Source organism: Thermobia domestica, chromosome 9, assembly GCF_964235325.1.
Source record: "Thermobia domestica chromosome 9, izTheDome1.hap1.1, whole genome shotgun sequence".
NCBI classification, from domain to species: Eukaryota; Metazoa; Arthropoda; class Insecta; order Zygentoma; family Lepismatidae; genus Thermobia; species Thermobia domestica.
In genome coordinates this window covers 166634871-166658612 of record NC_137462.1, presented here as the reverse complement: position 1 = coordinate 166658612, position 23742 = coordinate 166634871, and the positions used below count along the sequence as shown (strand labels likewise).

Below are 23742 nucleotides of genomic sequence, written 5' to 3'. Positions count from 1 at the left end.
ACAATCTCCCTCTATCCTTACTGTTGTAAGGTGAAAAAATATTCTGTGGGTCATCCGAAAGTTTATGTAGGTGATGACGAGTGTCCCGATATTTCAGCGTTTGAGGGAATAATAAAGTGTTCGGTTTTACCCCCGGCCAATCTCTACCACCCGGTGCTGCCCTATCGGAGTGGTGGAAAATTATTGTTCCCCTTATGCCGAACGTGCGCGGACACTCTGAATGAGGAAGAAGAATGCCGGCATTCAGAAGGGGAAAGAGCTTTGACTGGAGTGTGGGTTGTAGACGAAGTGCGGGTAGCTGTCGAGAAAGGATATAGAGTGCTAGAAAAACACGAGGTATGGAGCTATGAGGTTGTAATGTATGACGCTGAAAAGAAAGAGGGCGGTCTTTTCACGGAATACATTAACCTGTTTATGAAGATCAAGACTGAGTGTAACGGTTGGCCTGCAGGATGCGTCACCGAACAACAAAAATACCAGTTCATACAGGAGTATTATGAGAAAGAGGGTATCCGATTAGACCGGGAAAAGATTATGCGCAGCAAACCTAAGAAACGAATTTCAAAGCTAGGAGTAAACAGCCTGTGGGGTAAGTTCGCACAAAGAGAAAACATGGAGCAAATCGCTATCATTAAAACTCCCGAGGAGTATTTCGATAAATTAACAAATCCGAATATTGAGGTTAATTCGTGTATTCCAATCGGCGACAAATTCCGTGTGCTCAACTGGAGTGTTAATGAGAGCGTTATTGCTTTTGCTAAAAACATTAACGTGATAATCGCCGCATACACCACGACACACGCTCGCCTCGAGTTATTTCGTTATTTGGATTTACTTGGCGAGCGTGTGTTATATTATGATACCGATAGTATTATTTACACTCAATCGCCTGGTGAGCCACAGTTAAAAATAGGAGTGCATTTAGGGGAATGGAAGAATGAGTTGGCAGAATATGGTCCGGATGCATATATCGAAGAATTTTGTGCTGGTGGTCCCAAATGTTACGGCTATTCTGTTGTTAACACTCTTAATGGTAAAACAAAGACAGTATGTAAAATCAAGGGAATCACACTGAATAATAAAACATTAAAATATGTTAACTTTGAACAAATGAAAGATATGATTTTAAATAATTCGCCTTCTATTAGCGTTCCTCTCGGTCGACAAATTGTACGTACTAAAGATTATAAATTGATTACTAAGCCGGAGGCGCATAAAATCTATCAGGTTACTGCTAGTAAAAGGAAACGAATAGAAAATTTTGATACACTTCCCTACGGTTATAAAAGAAATCGAATAGGGTAAATACAGTATTAGTAGAAACGATAGTTTTTAATTAAGTAGAGAGTAAAAAAAATGGATAATCAAATTTTAAATCAATATTATTATTATTTCAATGAACTCGAGGTATGTGTTTGTCTAGCATGCGATGATGAGGGAGAATTTTCTGTTATTATCACTTTACATAAGTACTCTGATCGTATTCGTCTTTCACCTGATGAGTGGTATACTTTTCTATCATATTATTCATATATTGAAAACTACTTTAATGCTGTTACAAATTCTTCATTGCCTACACAATTTTTCATTAGTGAAAATTATAAAATATCATTGTCAGATACTCTTAAAGGTATTCGTCAGTGTTTTATTCGCTCGTCAGATGACGATAGTAATGGTCAGGTAAATTTCTGTGTTTGTACATGGCGAAAACTCCAGCTTCATTTGCCGTGCATTCAGCGGACCATAATTACTTGTTCTCAATTATGTAAAGTTGTAAACATGCCTGAAAAGTAATAATAATAATATGTTATTATATTCATAATTATTTTGTGGTGTAACAGAATATGGAGTTTCAACACCCATTTACTTGTATTATAGCTGGCCCCACTGGGTGTGGTAAATCATATTTTGTAAAAGAGTTTTTAAAACATTATGCCGAAAAATGGAAAAATGTAGTATGGTGTTATGGTGAGTGGCAACCTCTGTATGAAACTCTATCCTCAGGTTGTACATTTAAAGAAGGGCTCCCCAAAATAGATGATTTTCCAGCACAAGCTGGCCCCCATCTGGTAATTATTGACGATTTAATGCGAGAATGTGATACACGAATTGTTGACTTTTTTACTAAAGGTAGCCACCACCGAGATTTAAGTGTTATTTTTATAACACAAAATATGTTTCATCAAGCTAAAGGTATGCGAGACATATCATTAAATTGCCATTATATAATATGTTTTAAAAACCCCAGAGACCAGGCTCAAATTAATTATCTAGCACGCCAATTATATCCTGGTAACACAAAATTTGTACAGGAAGCCTATCAGGACGCAACACAAGATCCTCATAGTTATTTGGTTTTTGATTTAAAACAGGGCACTCCCGACGAACATCGTGTTCGAACAAAAGTTTTCCCCTCAGATTCTTACAATTATGTTTATGTACCGGTAAAAAAAATAATCTCAATAACTGATATATTTTAATACTCAATTTTAATATAATAGCTACAAAAAGAAAAATGATTAGCAAAGAGAGTGCACATTTACTAAAACTTTTAGCAAAGGCGAAACCCAAAGTACGCCAAGCAATTTTACAAAATGCTGATCACGAATTAATTCGTTCTATTTGTGAATGTTCCTATAACGTATTACAAGGAAATGTTCCGTTAAATAAAAAAGAGAAAAATAGATTAAAAAGATATAGAAAGGAATTGAGGTATTTAGCGAAAAAAGGTCCATCATTAAAACAAAAGAAAAAACGAATAATTGTACAAAAAGGTGGGTTTCTTACTGCTTTGCTTGCACCTATTATTGGAGGTATACTATCTACTTTAATTAAATAATTATGCAGCATGCACAAAAGCTTGTTTTAATTGCACCAGAAAAATTGCACCAATATCAAACTATATCTAATTTAGATGATGAGATGAAAAATATTTTAAATAATAAAAATATGAGTGTTGAAGAAAAATGGATACGCTATAAAGAGGTGTTACAAAAATATTTACACATTGTGCAAAAACCTACTGCAACAACATCAACTAGTGTTGGTACTAAGAAGGAGGAGGAGGAGGATGAGGACGGGGAGGACGATGAAATACTATCTACTCTCCCCGAAAATTGTCTGCGTAAAGCAAGACCTTTATTACGTAGATTAAAACAAAATTCCAACATTCATTGGGATGACAATGGTAATGTTAATATTTATAATAAATTAATTCCTGGAGCTAATATAGTAGATCTAATAGCAGATTTTGTCAGGTATCGCAAGAAAAATATTCCCCCTACAGGCTGGGAACCCTTCGCTGTACTGTTAGCAAAATCCAATATACCTTTAGAGTATATAGGCAACCCACAGCGTATAGAATATATTCGTAAGCTGACATCATCATCTGCTGCTGCTGATCCAAAACAGGAAGAAGAAGAGGAGGAGGAGGAGCCACCACGTAAACGTAAAGTTGTCAACAGATGGTGTGATTATAAAATATGAAGAAGCTGGCCGATATTTATTATAACACTTCACACCCTGCCTCGTTTTCAACCGCAACGTCATTATGGAGAGCTGTGAAGAAATCTATTCCTTTACACAAAGTGCAACAGTGGGTAAAAGAACAGTCGACTTATACTCTGCATAAGCCAGTACGTAAAAAGTTTCCACGTAATCCCTATTTAGTGTTCAATATCGACGATCAGTGGCAAGCTGATTTAAACGATATGCACAGTCTGCAAAAGTATAATGATGGTAATAGGTATATTTTAACAGTGATTGATTTGTTTAGTCGTTATGCCTGGGCTGTGCCTGTACGTACAAAAACTGGTGAAAACATTATAAAAGCATTTAAGCAAATATTTGCATCTACACGTCGTAGACCCTTACGTCTACAAACAGATAAAGGTACAGAGTTTGTTAATAGACCATTTCAGTTATACTTAAAAAAGCAAAATATTAAATTCTTCACAACACAAAACGCCGATATTAAAGCAAGTGTGCTGGAACGTTTTAATCGAACTCTTAAAGAACGAATGTGGAAATATTTTACAGCCAAGAAGACTTACTGACACTCGAAAAATATTTTTTCCCCCGATAACCCATCATACACGGTGATTTTATAATCCGCTAAATATGCCTGAAATTTTTTTAATTCCGGTATCCCCCCGCCATTCTCTAGGCTAACACCAGCCTTTTCACTTAGTTCGGATACCTTTTGAAACATATTTTTTGGGCATTGATGGTAATATCTATCTCTTTCTTTTTTATCATTTTTATGTTCAATAAGCCCTATAGCCACCACCAGAGCTTGACCCAAACAATAGTATTCAGGGTTTTTAATGACTATAATTCCTCTGTTATGTTTTATGTACTCGTTTATGTCAGAAAAATTCTGTTTCACTCGTCCCATACCAATAGGTAATTCGACGTGGTGAAAATAGAAAATAAAGCGATCTTGATATAAGAATGAAGTATTGGATTGAATTACTTTTTCTAACGCACCCCACACATTTTCAGCAGTCATATTATTAGCAGTTCGAAACGACAAATAGAATGGTTTATCTGGGTGATTTTGGTTTATAAAAGTCAACCCTACACGATGATGAGGGAGCACACCTCTCATTACATACCGTACCAAATCATTAATACCGTTTTCTACCCATTCAAGGGGATTTTCTCCCTCTGGGGGAGGAGTTAATTCAATTGTCAGTAAATTCCCATTATCTTTAAACTGTCTATAATATTGCTGAGATTCGGATATTATATTAAATCGCTCCATTTTTTGCTGTTTATCTAACTTTTAGAATATTGTAAAATCTTAATTGCTGTCTTCCAACTATAGAACACCAATTAGTGTTTTTTCTAATAGCCTATTATTCTTAACGTTCAACAATTATTCACTGTAACGCTATATTTTTTTTCAGAATTCTTCTCGAAAAAATCAGGTATTTGCAAGAAAAAAGTAATTGGGACTGTTCCAACTATAGAACACCAATTAATGTTTTTTCTAATAGCCTATTATTCTTAACGTTCAACAATTATTCACTGTAAAGCAATGCTTATATATATATTTTTTTTGCAAAATTCTTCTCGGAAAAATCAGATATTTGCAAGAAAAAAGTAATTGGGACTGTTCCAACTATAGAACACCAATTAATGTTTTTCCCAATAACGTATTCTTTCTAAACCTGTAAATAGAAAAAAACGGAATTTTACTTTGCAAAACAACCACCGAAAATTTTGACAAAGTTCAAAAAAAAAATGCTTATTTTTTAAAAAAATCTATATTCGGCTTATTTTTGGCAGCTGTGATACCGGGTTTTCACGATCGTATTCAGCACAACGTATATTTCAAAAAATAATCTATCTTGGGCGAGGTTATGAGGAACACTTAAAATCTGCAGCGAAAATTTTGACAGTTCAAAAAATGCTTATTTTTAAAAAAATCTATATTCGGCTTATTTTTTGCCGCTGTGACACCGGGTTTTCACGATCGTATTCAACACAACGTATTCTTCAAAAAATAATCTATATTGGGTGAGGTTATGAGGAACACTTAAAATCCACCACCGAAAATTTTGAGTTCAAAAAATGCTTATTTTTAAAAAAAATCTATATTCGGCTTATTTTTGACCGCTGTGACACCGGGTTTTCACGATCGTATTCAACACAACGTATTCTTCAAAAAATAATCTATCTTGGGTGAGGTTATGAGGAACACTTAAAATCCGCACCGAAAATTTTGACAAAGTTCAAAAAATGCTTATTTTAAAAAAATATATATTCGGCTTATTTTTTGCCGCTGTGACGCGTGGTTTTCACGATCGTATTCAACACAACGTATTCTTCAAAAAATAATCTATCTTGGGTGCAGTTATGAGGAATACTTAAAATCCGCACCGAAAATTTTGACAAAGTTCAAAAAATGCTTATTTTAAAAAAAATCTATATTCGGCTTATTTTTGACCGCTGTGACGCGTGGTTTTCACGATCGTATTCAGCACAACGTATTCTTCAAAAAATAATCTATCTTGGGTGAGGTTATGAGGAACACTTAAAATCCACCACCGAAAATTTTGACAAAGTTCAAAAAATGCTTATTTAAAAAAATCTATATTCGGCTTATTTTTGGCCGCTGTGACACCGGGTTTTCACGATCGTATTCAACACAACGTATTCTTCAAAAAATAATCTATCTTGGGTGCAGTTATGAGGAACACTTAAAATCCGCACCGAAAATTTTTTCAAAAAATGCTTATTTTAAAAAAATCTATATTCGGCTTATTTTTGACCGCTGTGACACCGGGTTTTCACGATCGTATTCAACACAACGTATTCTTCAAAAAATAATCGGTTTTGGGTGAGGTTATGAGGAACACTTAAAATCCACCACCGAAAATTTTGACAGTTTAAAAAATGCTTATTTTAAAAAAAATCTATATTCGGCTTATTTTTTGCCGCTGTGACACCGGGTTTTCACGATCGTATTCAGCACAACATATTCTTCAAAAAATAATTGGTCCGGGGTGCAGTTATGAGGAACACTTAAAAACCCGCATCGAAAATTTTGACAAAGTTCAAAAAATACCATTAATTCACACAAATTTCACTTCACTGTTCTCACACACTGCACACGATGTTATCTTTTTGCAATCCGACGAATAACTGACTGAGAACTGCCTCGAACCTCACCCTTATATAGTGTTCTGCTTTCCTCTGATTGGCTAAAATAAAACTTTTTTTCATTGGAGCAAAATCTACAAGTCAAGTATCTCATTGGCTAAAATAAAACTATTTACTATTGGCTCCAAAGAAAAACGACTAAGATATGTGCTAAATATTTTCTAAGTCCATTTTTGGATGTCCAAAAATCATAAAATGGCCCATATCTCGAAAACGGTCAAAAATATCGAAAAAAATCCCCCCGTACCTCACCTCTTGTCGTTTTTAGACATGAAGAACCCATGGAACCATGTTTCAATCTTGTACGACAAGGGAGGGGGGCTACGGCGGGTCCAAAAAAATCATAACACATTGAAGTGGTGTTTCCCCGCTTTCATAGAGTCATTGCTAGAAATACTCCAGACAAATCGTGTAAGTCCATTTTTGGATGTCCAAAAATCATAAAATGGCCCATATCTCGAAAACGGTCAAAAATATCGAAAAAATCCCCCCGTACCTCACCTCTTGTCGTTTTTAGACATGAAGAACCCATGGAACCATGTTTCAAACTTGTACGACCAGGGTGGGCCAAGTTGTCAAAAAAAACTTCGGATCGTCATATCTCGAAAACGGTGAGAGATAGAAATAAAATTTTAACGGCATTCGATTTAGGATCATCAAATGTATAATCTACCCAAGATTGGTAAACATCGCCCAACTTTCAACGGTTTTTTTTCGAAAGTCGAAATTTTTTGCCTCTAAACCGTCATATCTCGAAAGCGGTAAGAGATAGAGCCACATTTTTGACCGGTCTTTCCAGTGGAGTACACATATAGAGAGTTTCAAAAACTCAAAAACCAAATGGGTCGAAATTTTGAAAAAATTCGAATCGTTATATCTGGAAAACAGTGAGAGATAGAAATAAAATTTTAACGGTATTCGATTTAGGATCATCAAATGTATCATCTGCCTACGTTTGGTAAACATCAGCCAACTTTCAACTTTTTTTTCGAAAATCGCAATTTTCGACACAGCTTAAAGAACAAGTTTTCAAGGGGTTCCACCACTTTCTGCTCTCATGTTGAATGAATGGGGTGGAAAATAAGCCATACTCTTTTATTAATTCTGCTATGTTTTAAATTTGGGTTGGAAAATATGCCATACTCTTTATTAGCTCTGCTATGTGATTGTAAAGTGTTCATAAAAGGGAACGAGTCTTTGCTGTTTAAAAGAGTGCTCATAAAAGGGAACGAGTCTCTGTGTAATATGTGCTGCGTTATGTGTTCGTAAAGTGCTCATAAAGGGAACGAATCTTATGTGACATGTGCGTGGACGGGGATCCGCCGCCGACCGATCTGCGCAGACCGTGCGCGTGGTCCGCCAATCGGATCAAGGGGGCGGGGTCCGCTGCCAGCCAATCGGAAGGGGGTCCCTGCGCCAGCCAATCGGCGCGTACGGGGCGGGGTCCGCTGCCAGCCAATCGGAGGTCGTAAAAGAGCGTGACCAATCGCAGTTAAGGGGGTGTGGCCTGCGCCGGCCAATCAGCGTCAAGGGGCGTGGCAGGGGGCGTGGCCTGCACCGACCAATCAGCGTGAAGGGACGTGGCCAAGGGGGCGTGGCCAGCCAATCAGCGTCAAGGGGCGTGGCCAAGGGGGCGGGGTCACGTGACCTGCGCCAGCCAATCAGCGTCAAGGGTTTGCGCATGCGCAGTAGGAAAAAAACTGCGCCAAGTGACCCCACTCTACTGTGCCTCTTCTCTCAAGACAACTCAATACCTCTCGTCGAACCATGTTTGGGAAGATATTTATTCGTTCCCTTACTCACGCCTACACATTTCGTTGTCCAGTGCATTGATATATTCAATTATTTGTTATTGATTTATATTAAGTGAACTATCTTGTGTGTACGTGTTAATTGTTTAACTTACATATATTCGATTTTCTAATAGTGTTTAAAAGATTATAATATTTAAAAACAATACGTAGTTTCATTGGAACTATATTCAAGCAATATTTATATTAATCCGCTCTCTTTTGTCTGCAAAAATGCTGATGTGAGAGAGGTGGGCACTGTGCACCCAGAAGCCATAGCAAGAAGAAAACTAGGTAATTCCACAAGATCGTCCAAAAAATGGACAAAACTGCACAGCCAAAATGATAGTATTTGCACTTTCATTTTATATAGTGCTAAAAATGTTACAAGTTAAACAGTGTTGTTCGCTATGTGAAAATTGAAGATATCAATTGTGATTTCTTCTTGTTTTCGTTCAAGTTGTTTAGTGAAAATGAAGACGACGATAACGTAAAGTTCCACACCTACCACAAACTAGTTTAAGCATGGTGCTTAAAATTATATATCATCTATCGTATGAAGACATGGAATAATGAACAATGGAAAATTTTTCAATTGCCATAAAATGGAATTATAAATTTCGAGTTTATTCAACATAATCGCGTCGCGTCCGTATTTTATACTTCCGTTCGAGTCATGTAACAAATAAATGGGCCATCTTAATACCTAAAATTTTTATCACATCTGTAATCAATTCAGCGTCTATAATATTGATATTGTGAGTGCTTTTTACCCAATAAATCTAATCATTTTTAAGTGATTTAATTTTTGTTTTGTGATTCGTATAAAATATCGAAATAGGTATTGTAGATAAATAAGCTAAGATAGTGTTATATTTAAGTGTTTTAATATGATGTTGATCTTGTTATGTAGTAATGTACAGCGTAGCACAAGAGATTATCGTCTATTGGATACAAATATCAGATGTTAAATGAAAATACCTTTGAAACTTACTATAAATAGAAGGAAGACACAGGTACACTTAACAGTATCTACTACGTACTCCAACCCGGACGGTGGGTATCCATTGGAGAGAGCTATCTAAATTTACAAACCAGTAGACTGAAGGACATGTCACGAACACGATGTTAATAGAATGTTATCTATTAGTAGTTTGGATCCCTATTTTTCGTATTTAAGATACTCTTGAGTAAATATCTTGAATATAGCGATGAATGTCACACACTATTGTGCTCAATCCATCGTCTCTTGGCTAAGCCTTCATTGGAGTACAAGAACCGAACCCCGAACTCTTACAACGCAGGCCTCAGATCATATAAAAATAAGGGCAAATTCTTATCTTAAGTGTTGTATAATAATATCTAAACTAGGCTCCAATATTTCTAATAATAATAGTCACTAACTTCAGCAATAAACATAGGACATGGAACATTTTGAAGTCCCGACACCGTCACGTCGAAACGTGGAACATTTTCTTTGAAACCATGACTGTCACGACAAAATTGAGACGGATTGTAACCCCAGACACATTTCACCTTGTTCGGTAAAGATAAAGATGCAGTGATCAGTCTGTCAGTCAATGGCATTTCGCTGTTTCATATTAGTAGGATTAAATATGTATAATTATCTCGAATTGCATGCTGGAATGCAATCTTAAATTATACACATTTAATTAAAAACGTTAATTATTTTTCAGGCTTGTGCTACTGCTGCGATGTATCCTGTATACTTTGTTCATGAAGGTGATACTATAATTGAAGAATGGTTTCCAACTAGAGGCTGGTAAATAATCATGATAAACTAAATAAGAGGGTAGCTCCGGCTCCACTGTACTTCTGTACATAACTCAAATTACAATAAAATATGTTATATTAATTATAATAAAAACTAGTATACAAAACTTACGGTTGATGATTTATTCACACTTTCGTTTGGAATCCCTCTTATGTACAGGTATAGTGTTGCCCATAAGAAGTTCATTTTCAACGAATTTTAAAAATTTCTTATTGAATTCTTTATGTCTGTGTGTGTGTGTGTGTGTGCCTGTTATTTGAGAATTTTTCAATTTTGAGCCTTCCATTCGATAGAGCATCCACCTGAGAAAGTGATGACATTTTTCGCGTGACTCTCGACGTTCCCGAGATATTGGTCCAAAAAGTTCCGATTTCGGCAGATTTAAGGGGCCATATCTTGGGAACTGTAAGCCGTAGAGAGATGATATTGATGTTGAGCAATACCTAAGAGGATGGTGAACATTTTGGTATCAAATAGCAATTGATGACCATTGTTCAACTGGCCACTGGTTTGTGAAAGTATAGTCGAAGATGGCGTGTTCTTAACATTAAAATGTTCGTATCGTTTACGAAATTGAGTGATTTAGAACTTGGTGTACTGTACAGGATTAGAGACTATATGAAAAGTTGGTGTGTGTTTCATTACAAGAAGGATAAAGTGATTTCACCAAGTAGCTATACGGAAAAATTAGAATCAGATAATTATTCTGATTCTATTATTATTATATTTATTAATATTATATTTCCAAAGTTGAAGTATTGTTTTAATTTATAACGGAATGAAGATAAATGTATCTGTACGTAGCATGCAAAATTTGGAATTCATTGAATTGGTGTCGTCATAAGTGTGCAGCGAGCATGTGCAAACATTTGAAACTTGAATTATTTTCTTCCTTATATGTGGATAGGTGTTAGTGTGTGTGTAGAAATTATTCGGCGTTGAACATGTCTATACGAGTATTTATACATCAACAAATGCAGCTCATTATTTGTTGAGTATAGAATATGGTCTAATTCTAAGAAAACGAATTACTAATTTGTTATGGATTCGGAAATGATTCTTTTGATCCAGTAATTCTAATTGCCATAGGACTTGTGTTCAGAGTGAAATTAAATTTGGTTGAGTGGGGAAAACTTGTTAATTTGCCAGTGTTGGTTTCGGATTATTTGCATTTCAAAGTGATAACGTTTATTAAAACACTTGAACGTCATAATGAACTAGTGGTTCGTAAATTATTGAAAGATAAATTAAAGATGATTGAAAATAAAGGAATATTCACGCACCTCGAAACACAGTATATTTGTATACAAACGAGTGGCGTTATGCAACATAATATAAACAACTGCAAGAATTAAAATGTTGTGTAGCATGAATATTTTGAATAATGTTAAGATAGTATTCGTGCACACGTGCAAACACGATGTCTTACAGGCAGAGGATGGCTATGTGAATGGGGGTGTGATGCGTGGATGACGTAAGAAAATAAAGCAGTGGAATGCTAATGTGGGAGACTACATCACACTCATGTATGCAAATGGGGATTAAACTAATCGGACTCTGCATACAATCACAAGCTGAAGGCCAAAAGAATTTAGTACAGTCGGTAGAGCTAATGTTTAAATAATGCAAAATTTAGAAAGGTTACTTTACTTTATGATGAAACTCGTGGTGTCAGGGCCCTCTGCAGTTTTAACGCACGACCTGAGAAAGAAAATTACTCACAAAACATAAAATAGGCCCAGCAGATTCATGGATTTATCCAAATCACAGCATACGGCCTGAAAAGAAACATATTACATTGAAATGTTGGCACATACCTTTATCTGTCCTGAGGTGATCGGGAAAGGAGACTCTCCAAGTAAGATGGTTAATCCTTTTAATATTGCTCATCGATCGAAATATGAGATCTAACACTGTACACATCACTCGCACAAGCAAAATGAAAAAGAAAGAAAAAATTGCATTTTAACACTGTAACTTTACGAGCTCAGATCTGGCCTATTTTGATTGAGTTCACAGTTCGTGCACGCTCTTATTTTACATTACAACGGAATCCTCTTCACCGATGCATCTCTGTTGGCTCTTGGAGTTCTACGACCACTTCCGGTTCTGGATGATGTCTGGAAGCATGCAGGTTGTCGTAGGGAAGTCTGGAGGGTGTCAACTTCCTCTCTGCTCCTGGGCTCTGTTGTTACAGATGGCAGGTGGTTCTCATCATCTGGTCCCCTTTCTCTCTCTCTGCTGTCGAACCTCGGGGATCGGTTGTCACAACCCTGGGTGTTGACGCCTTGTTGTGTTGTTGCCTCTCAGTGATTGTAGCGTTTTACGGCGATGCATTGAATAAATGAAGAATGTTTTACACAAAATTAACACAAAAATCCATTCTCACTAGGCACTGAAGACTATATACATTTATATACAACGATTTATAAGTGACGATGCCGCTCCAAGAATAGCATATTTTCGGTACGAAGCTATAAGGCTCAGTTCCTCGTACTGTGTACTCAAATATAGCTGTGGAATACACTGTTATGCTAAACTACATATATTAAACGACGTGAGCCGACATCACTGTTCGTCACACTGCTAATTCGTAATAGGTACAAAATAACTATTAAACTTCCAAAAAATGAAAGTAACTGCACTCGCGATTGTTCTGGACTAAGCACAAATGAGATTGTTTGAGCGTCGAAATTGCATGAGTTCGCCCGATACTAAGCAACAACTGAACTCCACTCGAAGTGAGTTCTTTAACAGCGCCGTAACAACTGATCGTCTCGAAGTGATCGTTTCCGATACAAAGTCACAACTCATCTCGAGTCTTTGACCCGCGTTGTTTTTAAAACAACCGCAAGTTCATTGTCTTGTCAGAAACTCGCTAAAGACGCACCCATTTTCAAAATTACTGGAGAATAGGGGTGCAGGTATTTGCCATCTTGAGCACATTGCTCCGTGACCTAGATTTGGTCTAGTTTTACACTTTGACTGATTTTTCTGTCCGTATTTCCTCACACGATTTAAATATCTGTAAATGCATATGTTCGTTGCACAGAGCATTAAATAAGCTATCCACTGGTATATAGTACTTCACATTAGTAAAAAGTTTAGTATACGAAATCGAAGTATAAACACAAAAATTATAACAATTTTACTTCCAGCCACACTTGCTTGACAGTAGCTGTCCTTTGCTGCCACCTGTCGGCAGGTTCACAAACTTCTACCTGTATGACAAAAGGGGTTGGTGGTGTAAACATATTCATTATTTTAATGTTTTTAGTTTTTTCAGTGTTTATCTGTTAATTATGAGTGTGAGAACGAAACTACATATATTAATGCTCTTGTATGCAGCCTCTCAAGCACTGTCACACCTTAGAAACCTTATAAAAGGATAAATAGACCTGTAGAGCATCCCTTTCGCTCCTCAGGTTTGCATCTGCAGTGGTTCTTAAAAAAAACTTTGGTATGTTCTGTAAACATGGAGCTTGACAGAACCGCAACCACTATTCGGACATGTATTGATACAAGCCATTATCTCTTTCTAATAACATAACAACGATCTACTCTTAAAATATATAACGAAACATCCAGAAAGTTTTCTATTCATAACATTATCATAGGATCATAGCAGAAGCTACTCATAACAACAACAGAGGTGCCATCTAATGGGATTATCATGCAGAATTCGTCGACTGCTGTGGTGACTGCTAAAATTTTGAATTCTAGAGCTTCGCTGTGCCAGCTTGAAATTCATTAACGGACGCGACGCTCAAGAGGTGTAGAACGCGAAAAAGAGGAGGAGTCAGAAAAAGTAACACTCTATTATACTCGTCGATTCATATAGACATGTGAAAATTTCTCGTACTTGGGAGACAATGTCTTCTCCCGACTTCGTGTCTACAGTACGCACAGTGTTCTACTCGTATACAAGGGACTAGAAATGTTACCCTATCTCTCTCATTCTATTCTACAGGGTGCGGCACGTAAAACCGGCCCGTAAAGTGAACACATAAAATGAAATGTAATGTATTGAATATGATTAACTACAACACATAAATGAAATGTAATGTATTGAATATGACTACTCACCTTCACAGCAGCCTTCACAGCAGGTGCTGAAAGTGTCCTCCGCCCACTTCAACACACATGTGAGCACGATTGAGGAGATTCTTATATACCCTTGTCAGTTCTTGTGTTGTAATGCTATTGGTGACATCCTGGATCCTGGTCTTGAGTTCTTCAATTGTGTGTGGATTTGTTTCGTATACTCTTCGCTTTAACAGTCCCCATAAGTAAAAGTCACACGTGGACAAGTCTGGTGACCGAGGAGGACACAAGCCTTTGTTGATTGTCCTCTCTGGTGTAAACATCTCATGCACAAGGGACAATGATGCAGCTGATGTGTGGCATGTTGCACCGTCCTGCTGAAAGTAACATAACTGACGCTCCTCTTCGGTCAAGTGTGTATAAAACTCCTCCAGGATTCCCATATACACGTCACTGTTTACTGTCGTCTCAAAGAATATGGGCCTTATAACGCGTGTGGCGGAAATGGCACACCAAACACCAATCTTCTCATCATGCAAGGGTACCTGGTGGATTGCGTGTGGATTTTCTGTCGACAAATACCGGTTGTTTTGGGAATTTACGTACCCAGACAGGTGGAACCACGCCTCGTCACTCATGATGAGCATTAGTGGATCCAAGAAACCACTGGCAACATTGATCAAGAGCCATGAACAGAAATGCACCCTCTTCTGCAGGTCAGGCTCCTTCAGTTCTTGCACAACACTTATCCGGTACGGTTTTAACTTCAGTCCCCTTAAAACACGTCTGCAACTTCTCTCACTCGCATGAACCTGTTGACTCAATCTCCTGGTTGACTTTCAAGGACTTCTTGTCATTATCTCCTCCACCTGCATCTTTAATTCAGGTGTGCAGACAGATGGTCGTCTGTTCCTGGGAGCATTTTGAACTGATCCTGTACGCCGCCATTTTTCAATCAATTCCTGAATGGTGCTTTTTGCTGGCACAGAACGTCCTGGAAATTCCTCCCGAAACAAATTCTTTGTTTTCACAAAAGATCCAGTGAGAATGAACCCTTCAACAATGACAACACGCTCGGGTATCGAATACGGCATTATCACACACTGACACTCACCCGGCTTAACACAACGAGGCCTTTTTCTCAACTGGTTTCGACAAGTTTCACTGGCTGCGGCTGCACGTGACTGCTGCAGGTCACGTAAATCGACCCGACCTCGACACGCCATCTCTTGGTAGGAAGGTAGATTATTTAAGTGTTGCCAAAAACACAATATACCAGAATATTACGACGGGCCGGTTTTACGTGCCGCACCCTGTATAATTCATATTCATTCCTATTTCTGAAAATGAGATGGTAACAATGTCCTGGGTTTGCGCTACTAAAAGCACGCATCCTTGCTCACACAAAGATTGAGCTTCGAAGTTCGCTTTCTTCTCTTTTTTTCTCTGTTCCGCTGACTCTGTGAAACTCCAATTTTCAACGTATTTTCTGCTCCTTAGAATCCCCATGTCCAAATATCTTCCAGTTTCAATTAATTTATGCAGTCTTATTTACATGTACTGACGATGATTTGATGTCACGTTACCCAATACTATAAAACATACACAATATTTATATACAAGCTTCATCTAATTAGCGCAGCTTCTGTATAATCCTTTAATCTAAACCTAATTAAAATAAAATAAAACTAATTAAATCACGAATTACACATGCAAATTAGGCAAAAATTCGGTATGCAAATTAACTAAAATATAAATACTATTGTGCCTATCACAGCTAGTATTAATGCATTTGCATTTGTTAATTAATACAGTATAATAAATTTAATGAGCATGGATTTTCCAAGCATACATGATGCTGGGTATAAATTGATGGTGAAAAACAAATTAGAAACGAAAGTGTAAAAGACAAGTTAATTGATCAAATTTGGGATGAACTGTTTGATCATGAACATACAGAATCATGGTAGAGAAAACAAATATACAACCTTTGAAAGGTGTTGATAAAGTGGACATGTGCTAATTTTTTTGAAAGAAGAAAAATTAATTTTCAAATCATAATGCAAACATAGTAGACCGAGGGCCAACGGGGTAACTCCCCTCCCTCCGAGTAACTTTTGCCACTACATTAAAATGTTCCTTAGGATCCTTAGAAGCAAATAATAGTTGTTGGTCAACATATAAGTGCAACACCTGGGTCCTGGGACCTTTAACCTTTTAGCACCCGTTTATATTGACATACGTCGATGGGATCTCTTTAAATGACCATAGATCATACCGTTAGTTCAACACTGGAACAACTTATACCTCGATCGCTTTGTAGGTTGTAGGCTTTCAGTTTATGTAATGAACGGGATATTTCTGTGTACAAAGGAAAACTAATCGATGGATATTTAAGAAAAGTTTCCTTAAAAACGTTCCTTCACGCTATTCTTTTAATTACATGGTAACACTGGAAACTAGGTGAATTATAAAATGTGTCCTATTCTATGTTCAACTTTAACTGAAAATTTCGTCTTGATCCACCAAATAGCAGCAGAGGAAATATGTTTTTTTTTATAGTTTTCACAGAGTTCATAATAATAGATTTTCATGGAAGTATGACTTTGTATCAATGTTCCGACCGTCAGTGCAACACTGGAACAAATTATACCTCAATCGATTTCTAAGAGTGTAGGATTTCAGTGCAATGAACTAAACATTTCTGCGTACAAAGGAAAAATAATTGAGGGATGTTTAAGAAAATTTTCCTTTAAACTCCGTTCTCGCGACTCTTTTAGTTATTACGTGGCAACACTGCAAACTAGATGACTATCAAAATGTATTTATGTGTTTTGTATTATGTTCAACTGAAAATTTCACCTTGAACCTTCAATTTTATACTGGACTTAAATACATACAAACATTTATCCATAAGGTACCCCTTCTTCCTTGCTTTACATGGCAATATACTATCAATTTAGTAAATATAAATGTCACGATTCCGAATTTTATAAAAATCGAAAATTCGGAATTACGTAAAGTATATAAAAATATTTGGGAAGAAGAAATTCAAAAATTACGCACCGACACTGTTTTAATTTATACAGATGCATCAAAATACCCAGATTCTTCAGTGGGCACTGCAATATTCATATCATCTAATAATCTTACTCTTAAATATAAATTACCATCATCTTTATCAATTTTTGAAGCAGAAGCTTTTGCTATTCGTCAGGCATTATTATATATTTTAAAACATAAAATACATACATCATGTATATGTACTGATTCACTTAGTGTCCTTCAAACACTGCAAAATACATACTGGAATGTAAAAGTTACTTGGACAATTTTAAATATAAAACATCTTTACAAAACACTTCAAAACAAGAATTACACTGTACAGTTTTACTTTATGCCTTCCCACATTGGTCTAAAATATGGCGATCTTATTGACAATGCAGCTAAGTCTGCAACTAGAATTGGAAAACCATATTATATAAAAATTCCTTATAGAAGTTACCTTTATATTATAGATACACATTTTTTAACATTAGTAAATCAATGGCAACAAAATAATAAATTATCACCTGAAAATACTTATTGGTAAACCATCGAACATCATTCCCATAAACCCAGGGAATTCATAAAACATTGGGCAAGAAAGGAAATCATTGCATATTATAGAATACTTTTAGGTACAGCACTTACCCCAATTAAATTATTCCAAATTAGAAAAAAGGAGACTTATCACTGTTGGTGTGATAAGGGTATAGGTACCCTAGATCATTTATTATTTGAATGTACTTACTTACAAAACCAAAGATCTACATTTCTTCAAAAATTAAATTATCATATCGGAATGGGACCATATAATTACAAATATATTATAGCAACATATAATTGGAAAGCAATTCGAAGCATGATACAATTTATTCTCCTTAATGGTATACATATTTATGGTGTAGACCCAGATATAACCATGGATGAACTGTTGTCAGACATTCAATGCGATGTTCAAGTCACCTCAGCTCGCAGAATCTACCGTAAAAATGACAATAAAGAACTCCAACCAACCTCAACAGTAATATTACGCACAAACACTCCCAATAGATATCAAACTATACTACATGAAAAGAGATGTACATTTGTATATCCCAAGTATCAAACAATGTTTATTAGGTTGTTATAAATTTGGGCACAGGAAAAATAGCTGTCGCGCCAAAAAACTCACATGTGTCAAGTGCGGGCAAGGGCATCAACCTGAAGTTTGCAATAATTCAGTTAAATGCTTAAATTGTGGAGGCAATCATAGAGCAGATTACAACCAATGCGTTGAACGCATAAGACAAGCCAAAATCATGGAATTAATGGCTAAAGACAAAATATCGTTTAACGAAGCCAATACAATAATAAAACGACCTCCAGCTTTAGAAAATTCTACATCTTTATTCGAAACACTTGCAGATACCATAACAAATTCATCTCTGGCACCATTCCCTCCTAGAGGTAAACAATTTACTTACTCGGAGGCTATCTCAAATAAATTCACCTCACCTATTGAATCCCAGCGCGGAGAGACATTTGGTAGTCCTTCAGGGAAAAAAAGAAAAAACATAGTAGAACATAAATCATTAAAAAGTACGAGTGACAACAACGCCAGAAAAATGGTGCAATTTAACATTGCTACTGAACTAAACATTAAAGATCCCTCGACATCTAAAACCTTTCTTCAAAATTCCTTCAGTGTGAAGAAGGATAGTTACAAAAACTATATGGGCTCAAGAGAAGAAGCTCCGGCTTCCAAAAGGAAAATACCCTTAAAACCATCTTCACAGCATTCCCTTTGGAATAATGCTATTCCTCAAGGAAAAGATCATTCTAATAAAACCAATACCTATTATTCAAACTTTAATACTACTCAAGAAAGGGACCTAGCGGAATCTAATTTTGTAATAGATAGCATAAATGACCCAGCAAGAAAATCTCAATGTAAAATGTGTAAATTAAGAGAAATTATCCAACGACATTTGACTAATTCTCAGCCAGACTCTAATGAAAACGAAACACAACTAAGAATCAACACAATTATGCAAGAAATACACTCAATCTTAGATTTAAAAAAAAGTTTTCCAAAAAAAAAACCTCAAAGAAAAATCAACTACAGCTTATATCAAGATAAACTTGAATGGTTACCAAAATTAATAGAAAACTGGTAATTTTACAATGGAACGCACAAAGTATATATGGAAAACTTTATCATTTAAAATCACTAATCAACATATACTCTCCAGATATAGTTTTGGTACAGGAAACATGGTGTAAACCTAACATTCCATTAAGAATTAAGGGTTTTACTTGTATCAACCACTTCAGACACGATTCACACGGAGGAATTGCTACATGTATTAAATCAAATATACAATTTAAAACTATTAACGTTCAGTTAGCCGATCATCACGAGCATATTCAATACATTGGAATTCAAATATATAACATAAAGCTGATGAATATCTATATTCCTCCCAAAACAAAAGTTAATAATTCTTTTTGGAAATCTTTATTACAAAATCAGCAAGAATTTGATTATATTTGTGGTGATTTAAATGTATCTCTTATCATATGGGGATCAAATAGAACAGATTCAGAAGGCCGCAGATTTCTTAAAATTCTCACAGAATCTTCATATACTTTCATAAACAACGGGGCTCCAACTAGAGTACAGAACAATTCCTTCAGTGCTCCAGATTTAACTCTAACAAAAAGAGATCATTACGTCGAAACAGAATGGTCTACATACTTTCACACGTGCAATAGTGACCACTATCCTATTATCTTCAAAACTCACATAATTAAACAGATTCCTGACAACTCATATAATTGCAAGGCACCGTTTAAATCTAAACTCCAGCATGTGACAAAGGAAATAAATTGGACATCATTTAGCAGCTTAATACAAGAAAACATTGAAAAATTAAATAGAGAACAAGACTTGTTCAAACTAATTAAAATTGTTGCTTCCAGACTATCAGAGAGAAAAAATCAGGAGCGGAATAAAACTAAAAACCCAAAACAGAATACAAATAATAAACCAATATGGTGGACCGTAGAATGCCAAAAAAGCGTCAACAGATGCATACTCGCCTTCAAACAATTTATAAATGTAAAATCTCCAGAAAATTTTATAAACTATCAACAAAAGAAGGCTCTAACAAAAACCATAATCAAGCAAGCAAAAAGACAATACTGGCAAAATTTCTGTAATTCCTTATCAGAGCACACGTCAACATACAGAATCTGGAATTTCTGGAAGAAATTCAGAAATTACCAAATTAATAATGCTAACTCGAATACAATCAATGACCTCACGTGGATTGATACCTTTCATCATAAGCTAACACCTTGCTCTGTCAACAACGACAGAATGCTACTAAGCACTTATTTATTTAACAACCCAAATCCTCAATTAGACAAAGACTTTACAATAAAAGAACTGGAAATAGTTCTTAAAAATATACATAAAATCTCAGCCCCTGGAATAGACGGCATTGGATTTAAACATTATAAAAATCTTCCTCCAGAAGGACTTCAGATATTGCTAAATTACTACAACAATATCTGGAACTCCGGTATTATACCATCAACATGGAAGAAAATTTTAGTAACCCCAATACCAAAAATTAAACAACAGAATGATAATTCAACTAACTTTCGACCTATAGCACTACTAAATTTTTCTATGAAAATATTTGAGAATCTTTTACTAAATCGCCTCATGTGGTTTATAGAACATTTTCAAATTCTTTCTCCTAATGTAACTGGTTTCAGGAAAAATTCTTCAACTCAAGACGCTTTGTCCCTATTGTTAACAGATGTTTACAAATCTTTCTACTTAAGGCGTTCACTACTGGCAGTATCTCTAGACATTAAGGGCGCATATGATAATGTCATATTAGATATTCTTATCAAAAAAATGCATAAACTAAAAATACCAGGAAAAATTATAAGAATTATACATAATTCTTTAATTAATAGGAAACTGTACATTAAATGGAATAATTCATATTCTCTTCCTAGGGAAACTTCATTGGGTTTATTGCAAGGTAGTAAATTAAGTCCTATCTTGTTTAACATAAACATTTCAGATTTAATGAAATTGAATTTACAGCCATGTCAATTGATAAGCTTCGCAGATGATGTTTTGATAAGCATGCAAACCAATAACTTCGAAAGCAGTCTTCCCATATTAGAAAGGAACTTAGACAAAATTAACAATTGGATGAATCAGAACGGATTCGAACTCAATGAAAGAAAAACTAAATTCATCATCTTTAATAGAAAGAGGAACAATTTACAATATAAAATAAAAATGAAAAATAACATAATCAATCCAGTGAGCGAAATGAAATATCTAGGAATGTATCTTGACAGAAAATTAACATGGAGAATACACATTCAACATTTAATGTCTAAATTTATAAAATATCAGAACCTTCTCAGTTGTCTCTCATCAAAAACATGGGGCATCAATCCTATATCACTAGTTACAATCCTTAAACAAGGTTTTATATCAAAAGTATTTTATGGCATTATATTCATGTACTACATCCAGTCACATATCGACAAACTAGAAAAGATGTTTTATTCGCTAGCAAGATTGATTTATGCTTAACCGGCATTCTGCCCAAAAAGAGGTCTACTATCAGAAATAGGTTGTAATCCAAGTCACATTATTATTTCGAAATACGCTCACAAATACATTTTAAATGTTCTTGGAAAATCTAACACTCCAATCGTAAATAAATTGCAACAAATAGATATAATACTGAAAAAAAGAAATATTCCGTATTCAAAAAACAGACCATGGTTCATTCAAGCATATCTAAATTTAAGAAACGTCAGTCCATATATTCAGAAAGTACCCACGTTAAGCTGTTATGTCTGGAACTACCAAGTAAACACTACGCAGATCAATCCAGTAATACCGAACTATATAAAAATTTATCACGAAGATCTCAAACAATCAATTTACCAGAATATTTGGAAAAACATCATTCATACTTTTGACGAAGATTCTACATTTATATATACTGATGCTTCAAAATTTCCAAATTCAAAAGTCGGAGCAGCAATATTTATCCCCAAAGACTCCAAAATTATTAAATACAGACTACCACAACATACTTCCATATTCGAAGGAGAAGCTTTTGTTGATTGTTGTTGAGTTGAGTTTAACGTCCCGTTCTGCAGCGAGGCTATTTGAGACGTGGACCTACTGATTAACGTGGAATTCGAACCACATGAGCTGCCGCCGGGAATCGAGAGAAGCTTTTGCGATACGTCAAGCTCTATTATACATAAAAAGAAACAAAATACTAAAGACAGTAATATGTTCTGACTCCTTAAGTGTATTAATGTCTCTAAATTCAACTCACTGGAATAAAAAGTCTACCTGGATCATATTAAATATAAAATATCTTTATGCAAATATGTAGAGATGCAAGGGCTCGGAAAAAAACCGGCTTTTTTGGAAAAAAACTCGGTTTTTTCTGCTTTGCTTTTTTGCTTGGGAAATTTTGGGCTTTTTTTCAAAATTCTGCTTTAAATCGATAAAGCAGACTTTGTTTCGCTTCTCTATAACACAGAAAGTCATTTGATTAGTGGTTGATGCCGATAATAATATAAAACCTCGAAAGTAAACCATGAATTTCGAAAAGATATTTTAAACAATTTTACTTCAACATTTTTACATTATGAATTCCAAAGGATTAACCAATGTATATAATAAACACATTTTAACCTCCTATATACAAAAGTAAGCAGAGCTGGCAAGAACCATGGTTGTTTCTGAAAATGCTAAAAACCCGTTTTGGGGGGGCAGTTTAAACCAGGCTTTTTTGGGATATTTTGCTTTATGTATTTATATTACATATTCACAGAAATAAGTTTGTTTCGCCTTGGTGTTATTATTCAACAACGGGGTTATGCTGGAAGAGGTCCCATAAGCTTAAAGAAGTCCGGTCAGTAAATTTCTTAAATTGAGAAACTCCCGCCCTAGCCATCGGGAAAATCCCGTCATTCTTTTAAATGTAAAACAATAACAGGAAAATCCTGTAAAATTTAATTTGCATGTAAAATTTAAAGGTCAACGTATTATAATCAGTACGCTAAAACTGAGTGACACACAATCATAGTCAACGTCTTACGTATAAAATCAGAAAAATAAACACACTGCTGAACAAGACTGCACTTATTTAATATAAAAACACATTTCCACGTGACGTTTCGATCTTCTATCCAAGATCCTCATCAGACGTGAGTGTACGTCTGATGAGGATCTTGGATAGAAGATCGAAACGTCACGTATAAATGTGTTTTTATATTAAATAAGTGCAGTCTTGTTCAGCAGTGTGTTTATTTTTCTAAAACTGAGGTATTAAATTACAAATTTAGTATGTAGGT

The 23742-nt window shown here is 35.5% G+C and overlaps 1 protein-coding gene across 1 annotated transcript in view; it reads left to right on the top strand.

Annotated features, from left to right (window-relative positions):
- LOC145695177 (D-serine dehydratase-like) overlaps nucleotides 1-10364 on the top strand; it is a 63720-nt gene extending 53356 nt beyond the window's left edge. Inside the window, exon 7 of the mRNA XM_081772141.1 lies at nucleotides 10157-10364. Within this exon, the coding sequence (XP_081628267.1) occupies nucleotides 10157-10246 (90 nt within the window). The 3' untranslated portion in view covers nucleotides 10247-10364. The remainder of the gene's footprint in view (nucleotides 1-10156) is intronic.
- The last annotated feature ends 13378 nt before the right edge of the window (nucleotides 10365-23742 follow it).